Source organism: Oratosquilla oratoria, chromosome 18 (genome assembly GCF_046742065.1).
Source record: "Oratosquilla oratoria isolate Oo_2021 chromosome 18, ASM4674206v1, whole genome shotgun sequence".
NCBI classification, from domain to species: Eukaryota; Metazoa; Arthropoda; class Malacostraca; order Stomatopoda; family Squillidae; genus Oratosquilla; species Oratosquilla oratoria.
The window spans coordinates 9118717-9126216 of record NC_134794.1 but is presented as its reverse complement, the minus strand read 5'-3'; the positions used below and the strand labels follow the sequence as shown (position 1 = coordinate 9126216).

Sequence of the window (7500 nt, the reverse complement as noted above, 5' to 3'; positions counted from 1 at the left end):
ACCTCCACCTCTCCCTCCTCCCCCGCTTCCACCTCTCCCTCCTCCCCCACCTTCACCTCTCCCTCCTCCTCCACCTTCACCTCTCCCTCCTCCCCCACCTTCACCTCTCCCTTCTCCACTTTCACCTCTCATTCCTCCCTACTTCTTGTTCCCTCTTCTCTTCCTCCTCCTCCTCCAGCTCCTCTTCCTCCTTCTCTTCCTCCTCCTCCTCCTCCTCCTCCTCTTCCCCCTCCTCCTTCTCCCCTTCTTCTTCCTTCACCTCCTCCTAACCCTTCTTCCCTTTCGCTTCTTCCTCCTCAACCGCCCACTCCCCTTCCTCCTCTTTCATTCCTTCATACCCGCTTCTTGATCCCCCTCACCCTCTCCTCCAGCGCATCCTCCTCTCCCTCCTCCTCCTCCTCCTCTTCCTTCTTCTGCTTCTCCTCCTTCACCTTCTCCTACCCCCTTTGTCCTCGTCTTCCTCCACTTTTGTCCTCCCCATTTCCTGCTCCCCCTTCCTCTCCTCTTCCAGCTCCTCCTCCTCCCCCCCCACAAACCCCTCCTTATTTGCCCTCCACCTCTCACCAAGCACCCACCCTCCTCCTCCTCCTCCTCCTCCTCCTCCTCCTCCTCCTCCTCCTCCTCCTCCTTTGTCTGGCGCTCTCAGAAGCTCTTTCCTGAGCCCACTCTCACTCCCACTCTCACTCTCACTCTCTCCCAGTCAGGTTCCCCGCCTTCGCTCTTGCATAAACACTCTCTTTGTTTACTGCTCTCAACCTCATCCACTGGCCTTCAACCTTCACTCTCACTCACTCTCACTCACTCTCACTTACAAGGATTACTTGCTGGTGTAGTAGTTAGTGTCGCGGCCCGTCACTCTGCATTACTAAGATCACACCCCCATTCAGAGTATGAAAGCATCACAATAATGAGTTCTGTTACTGCTCCCTTGAGCGAGGGGATGGGTTTGTGTGGTGTGTAAGATCACAGCATTACCCATAGGTAATTTATTATCCATTGGATAGTAGGCAATTGATACGAGTTCTTGAGCTCTCATCCGGGAGGGTAATAGCTGTTGATCATGAGCCGAGCACACTCACTTTCATTCTCATCAACCTCTTCACTTACACAAAGTTCCCATTAGGTTTTATTATGATAAATGCTTAACTATTCATCAACTCCACCTCCACTCCTCCATTCCCTTCAACTCTTCAACTTGACTCCTCCATTCCCTGCTATATGTGACCTCAAATATGTAAAGCTCTTATCTTCTTCAATCGTCTAACCCTTTAAACTCACCCCAAACCCAACATCACTAGACTCTCTGTACATCTCATCACCTTACTTTTGCTCACATATACTTTCAGCTTCCTCCTCTTGCAGTTACTCCAAAAGTCTTCAACTGACTCCTTCTGTCTAACATCCAACTTGGATACAAGCATAGTGTCATCTAGAGAGAACATCTGCCCCATCCTGTACTTCTCTCCACTCTTACTCACTCTGAGCCCTGACTAGCACCTACGTATTTACTGCCCCCATTACTCCATCCATGAGAGCTGGGCGTGTTACCGCCAGACATGTAGTGCATTACCGTCAATGCATTACCTGTTTTAATTTAATTTAGAATGATTTTTATATTAAAAAAAAAATGAAATGGAGTATTTACTTCTTAGGAATCTTCTAAATAAAGTAATACTTAAACTACAACATTAATATTCCCTACTCCTAAAACATAAAATAACCAGAGCTAGGCACTTGCATTACTGCATTAGTAACTCGCTACCTGTCCAGTAGTAACACCCCCAGTTCTGCCATCCATATGCAAAATGATCAACCATGGTGACATTACACAACCTTGGTGTAACCCCACCCTTATCTTAGACCACTGACTCTCCACATTCCCTATCCTCACATTAGCTCCTCTACTGGGATCAATTATGGGTGGCTGCTTGTGGTGGTCCTGTAAGAGGGACAGTGGCGCTATCCATTTTCTGAACACGTCAGATATCCTCATCTCCATAAGTTGCAGCCTTGAGGGGCTGACATTCAGTCCCTGGACTCTGACCAAAATCTTTCACTATCAACTTCAACTGTATGTCTTAACTCTTTTCACCCCATACTATTCAACATGTCATGGAAGACTGCATTATACACAATCATGCATGCAAACAACACAACATACACTCCATAAAGGATTTGTGGGAAAACCCTGTTTTGGCTGTGGCATTCCTTGGGGAGACAGGACTGCTCAGACAGACAGTCTAGGGAACAACAACAACAACAGCAATTCTTTTCACACATGGAGAGCTGGCAGCTGACAACTGCTCCATTCCAGATACTGTCAGGTGGTGACACAGAAGCTGTCCCATACCAGTACAACACATCAGTCGAGTTATTCTTCCCTAAAAGATCTCTCAGAAGGCCCAAGGACTATTAAGAACATAAGAATATAAGAATGAAGGATTCACAAGGCAATATATCAAGACACAGCACCTCCACAGCTGTGTCTGACAGCCAGTACTGGTTTACCCCCACCTCTTCATTATATGGCAAAGGAAAAAAAAATCCTCATATATTTCAAATCATTTATGAAGGAGACAAGAGGAACATACCTATGGGTCCCTTCATTTCCTCGTCCATTTATAACTACTCTCTATTCACTTGTTGTGACAGAGGTCAAGGTTACAGCAGTTTGAACCCTACTTTGAGAAAATGAGACCAAATTCCACGCTAAAAAATTCTCAGAGGCACCATACTAGCCTCCTGATGGCAGAGTTTGTGACATTAAATCAAATCATCATCATTTCTGCTCCCCTTTGGTTCCATCTCTCAGCACCATACAGTCCCATAGGCACAATCACACCTTCGTACAACTTGATCTTTGTATTCATCCCCAGGTGCCTATTTTTCTTAACAATTTTCATTCCATCTAGACATTTACTAGCCTCCTTCACTCAAGAATTCACATCCATAGCTACGCCATTCACTGCCACGTGTGACCCCAAATACTTAAAACCCTCATCTTATAGATTAGTCAGTTGATGAAATGGTGATTTTTAACCCTTTCTCTGTCATTTACCCACTTGGCTTGATGTATTTACCAGAGCACTCCCATACAAAAAAGCATGGGTGACATATATGCACAGAAAAGATCATTAATTGTAAGATTATGTACAAATTTGCCTTGTAATAAAAAAGAAATTTTATGTATTTTATTTGTACATTTATTTATTTATGTATTTATTTGTTTATTTACTTATTATTATTATTTATTTATTTATTTATTTATTTTTTTCTGAACCTTTGGTCTGGTCAATCTACTTCTTTATCAGATTCTAGGATATCTCTTTAATCCTGAACAGGGAACGTCCAAATTTATGATTTTGCATGGAAGTTCCACTTCTGGCTCGCCCACTTTACTTTATAACTTGGAGCACTTCTTCCCATAAACCTTTATTGTTTCTAAAAGTGGGCATGCCAGAAGTGGTACAACTTCCATGCAAAATCATAAATTTGGATGTTCCCTGTTCAGGGTTAAAGTATGAAAAATGTCTAACAGAATATGTATGATAAGGTGAAATGATTAGTTCTTGATTGGAATTTCTTGGCTGTAACTTGTGTACTCAGATTTCCAGGATGAGTAAATCAGTGGTGTCTGGATTCAAACATGGGTTCTCGTTGTTCGAAGCTTAGTCAAAATCAACTCAATTTTTAGCTCACAAGTTGTATGTATGCATCGCTAATTGATTTCATATTTACAACTGTGAATGCAGAATCAAAACTATTTATACAATGAAAAATGTCATTTTTCACAAAATATGCTCAGTATAGAATGCATTATACTGATACAAATAGGCCTTTGGTTGCCTGCAGCAGTTGAATAAAAACAGAATTAATTTCTGCGTGGAGAATTTTTCTTAATTCTGTAATATATTGAAACTAATTTGACATATGTTATCCATTAGTAATGTAGAAAAGTTTGGACCCTACTCATTATAATGAACTGTGTGTTCATGTTATATTTTGTCTTAAAATTATTTCACTTGTATACAATTTTTACAAGTGATACATATACCAAAAGGGACTTTCCACCTGATGAGGGGGTTGGCTAACCAACCTTCCCACCCATCCCAGAGTCCTTTGGAAAAAAAAATCCTAAACTTTTACGAGATTAAATGTTTATGAAGTTTGGTGGATATTGTAATTTTGGTTAGAGTGAGAAATGTGGGGGCAGAAAGAGAACTTCCAGACAAAAGTTGATCAAAGAATGCTGAAATGGTTTCGTGATATGAAAAGAATGATTGAAGAAAGGCCAGGAAAGAGTGTGCAAGGTAGAAATGGACAAAAGGAACCTGAGGGGAAGACATAGAATAAAGTGGATGGATAGGATGAAGAGGGCACTGGATACAAGAGAAATGTCTGTTGAGCAAGGAAGAGAGAGTGCAAAAGATAAGAGTGAATGGAGACTTGTTGTAAATAGATGAAGGAATAACATGGCACAAAGGGATGTTCTTCTCTGCCCAATATACTTCTTAAGGTGATGAAGGGCAGGATTGGAGGGAAGAGTCTCCATATAATGAAAATCATTACATTTCTTGCTCAAGGACTCTCAACAGCCATTGGATTGGATCATAAGTCACTCAAAGGAGAAATATTATGTTGTCTGATTGTGGCTAGGGTGGGTTAGTGTAAGATAAAGTGGTTGATGTTTTCTGGGGCAGTTTGTTTCTGTGGCCAGGTCCATTCTGTGTTCATAATGTTACAGTCCTGTAATGTAACCTGAATGTAATAGCACAAGAGTTGTTCTTGCTTCTTTAGAGTGGGATTTTACTTGGGGGTTAATGTCTGGAGGGGTTTGTTGGAGGCAGGATTTAGGTGGTTAATCTTAGAGTGCTTGTTTTGTGATCTGAGTGTGAAAGTGTTTTTGTATGGATGTGTTGTGTGATGTAGGTGGAAGGTTGTTGTAGATGTTTGAGTATTATGTTGCTGGTATCATTTTTTTGTTGTGTTGATTTGGTTGTGCTTGTGCATTGTAATGAGATTGGCGAGAAATGTTGAGGGCTCTTGCCTAGAGCTGCGTATCTATCACTCATGTGATATTCTGAGGGTAGGATTTTGGTTTGTGTATGTAGGTGTTCTATTTGAGTAGTTTTGATACACCTAGTTATTATTTTCAGTGCTTTATTTTACATAGTTTCCATGGTATCTGTTTTCCATTATTGTTGGGAACCATGCTTTTGAAGTGCATTTGAGTGTGGTTCTTAAGAACAGTTCATAGACTATGGTTAATTTCCTTCTGCTGTCCAAAGCTTGTACTTGTGATTGATTTCAGTCTGTTTATTTTCTTGTTGGTTTTCACTGTCACATCTTTGATGTGTGGACTGAAGATCCAATTGTTAGGCTCAAAATTTTTGGGTTCAATTCCAATGGAAGGAATTGGCCATTCAATGAAAAATCAGTCCATTCACTGCCCAAAGTTTCTTTGCAGAAGACCCACATGGGTCTCAATGAAAAGATGGGGGTAAACCAGCTTAACACATGACAAAATCCCAATGGACAAAACCCCAATCTACATAGCAGACAAAACCCCAGTAGGAAAATTGGGGGTAAGGGACATAACCTAACCTAACCTAATCTACTAATGGGTCTTGTCTGTTGGGGTATTGTCCATTCACCAAACCAGCTACAGCTGTCAGGCTTTGCAGTGTACTTGCTGTGTCTTGCTGGATTACCCATGATCCAAGCAGTGTGGCAGGAGACAGGAACGACTCATTTTCCAAGAGGTGCAAAGATGGGAGGGACAGTAAATGGATGTCAGGTGGATGGCGGGAGGGTGTATGCCTGTATTTAGACACACAACTTTTAATGGGGAAAATGCCTTTTGGTATATGTATGTATAAAGATATATACAAATATATACAAACCCACAGGGTCAGAATGATGACTTAGGCTGCAGCTAAATGTCTCATAGCATGAACTCACCACTCTTGCTAACGTTTGGTTTTCTACTCTTCCGTGACCTACCTGGACCTGTCCTGCCCTGGTGTGACCTACCTCGACCCCGCCATGACCTACAGGCCTCCGAGAGGAAGCTCTTGCCTCCCCCCAGGAAGGTCTCGAGTCCTATGGAGCTCTTGATGGAGAGCATCACAAAGCAAGAACACCGGCTTCGACCCATCGCTACGCCTGACCGAGCTCGTCCAATGTCAAGTGAGTACCCACATTGCCATTTTGCCCGCCAAAACTCCTTTTGCTATGCAGCATTTCCTAATCAAAATTTAATTGTCTGGCATTAGCTAGAATAACATTTGCAGAATGTGTCATCATAGCAAAGGAGGTTTAATTGGTGGTGCACTTTATAGTATTTCTTCTGGTTAAAGACAAGTGATTTTATGAGACGGAACTGTACGGAGATCTTAATCGCTCTTGACTTTAATCAGGACTGTTCTAGCTTGGCTTGGCCTGCCCTTATTTGATAAAAGGTATCTTTTATCTCAAAGGCAGTGTGTGTTATTTCAGACAGCAGTTCTATGTACAGTTTTAACCTTTTCAGTCGTTCTTGTCACAAATGTTTAATGATGTTAAGTAACATAGATATCGTTGCACATGAGTTAAATAAAACTTAAACCCACTCTCAGAGAAAGATAAGCTGAGATACAGAGTAAACCATATATTTCGACCACTGACTGTGGTCCTCTTCAGCAGTTACATAGACAAGAACATATATATGTTGTTATTCAGCTGAGGACTAGATTAATTTGAATTGAGTTCCGATCGAGAGAGAGATCATTTAGGCTGAGATAGATCCCTCGGGTGAGTAAAGTCTTTTCCACAGTAAAACCCACATTTCGAATCATCATGTTGAAATTGTTTGTCTCTGGTGTTTCGCAAGTGACCTACAGGCTAAACCAATGATTGAGGCCAGTTTGTCCCCAAGGATATAAACTCTGGTTATTAGTGACAGAGTTTTATATTGCCTTGGCTCAAAAGGATTAGTGGAGAGTCTTTAAGCCAATGGAACCTGGTGGCTTCTCTTAAGCTGAATCAAATCATCTGGTGATAGCCACAACAAAGTAATTTAAGTCCTGACTGACATACAAAATGTGATTTTTTTTTTTTTTTTTTTTTTTTTTTTTTTTTTTGAGAGAGAGAGAGAGAGAGAGAGAGAGAATTAAGATCCTGGTAATGCTCGTCTCTCAGAGTATTCATGCCATGGTGCCATTTCCAGTGGGTCTTGGTGGTTGCCAATAACAGTAGCCCAATATTTCTTCTCAGAGAGATAAATGGGAAGGCCCCAGGACCGTTGATGGTTACTGTAAGGCTGTGGGTTTCCAGTTGGTGAAATGACTGGAATTGAAAAGGATTTTTGAAGACTTTGGGGAGCTTTTGTCTGGACTGGATCTCTTTTGGGAGGGGAGAGGAGAGGAAAGGAGGGAAGAGGAAGGAGGAAAGAGGAGAGGAGAGGAGAGGAGAGAGGGGGAGAGGAGAGGGGCAGTAAATAGGATGGAAAATTCTTGGCTG

The 7500-nt window shown here is 41.7% G+C and overlaps 1 protein-coding gene across 3 annotated transcripts in view; it reads left to right on the top strand.

The window, feature by feature from the left end:
* LOC143035048 (protein spire homolog 1-like) overlaps positions 1-7500 on the top strand; it is a 579804-nt gene that overhangs the window by 382011 nt on the left and 190293 nt on the right. For all 3 annotated transcript variants that reach the window (XM_076201518.1, XM_076201517.1, XM_076201516.1), the window contains exon 9: positions 6057-6189. In XM_076201518.1, coding sequence (XP_076057633.1) covers positions 6057-6189 — 133 coding nt within the window. The remainder of the gene's footprint in view (positions 1-6056; positions 6190-7500) is intronic.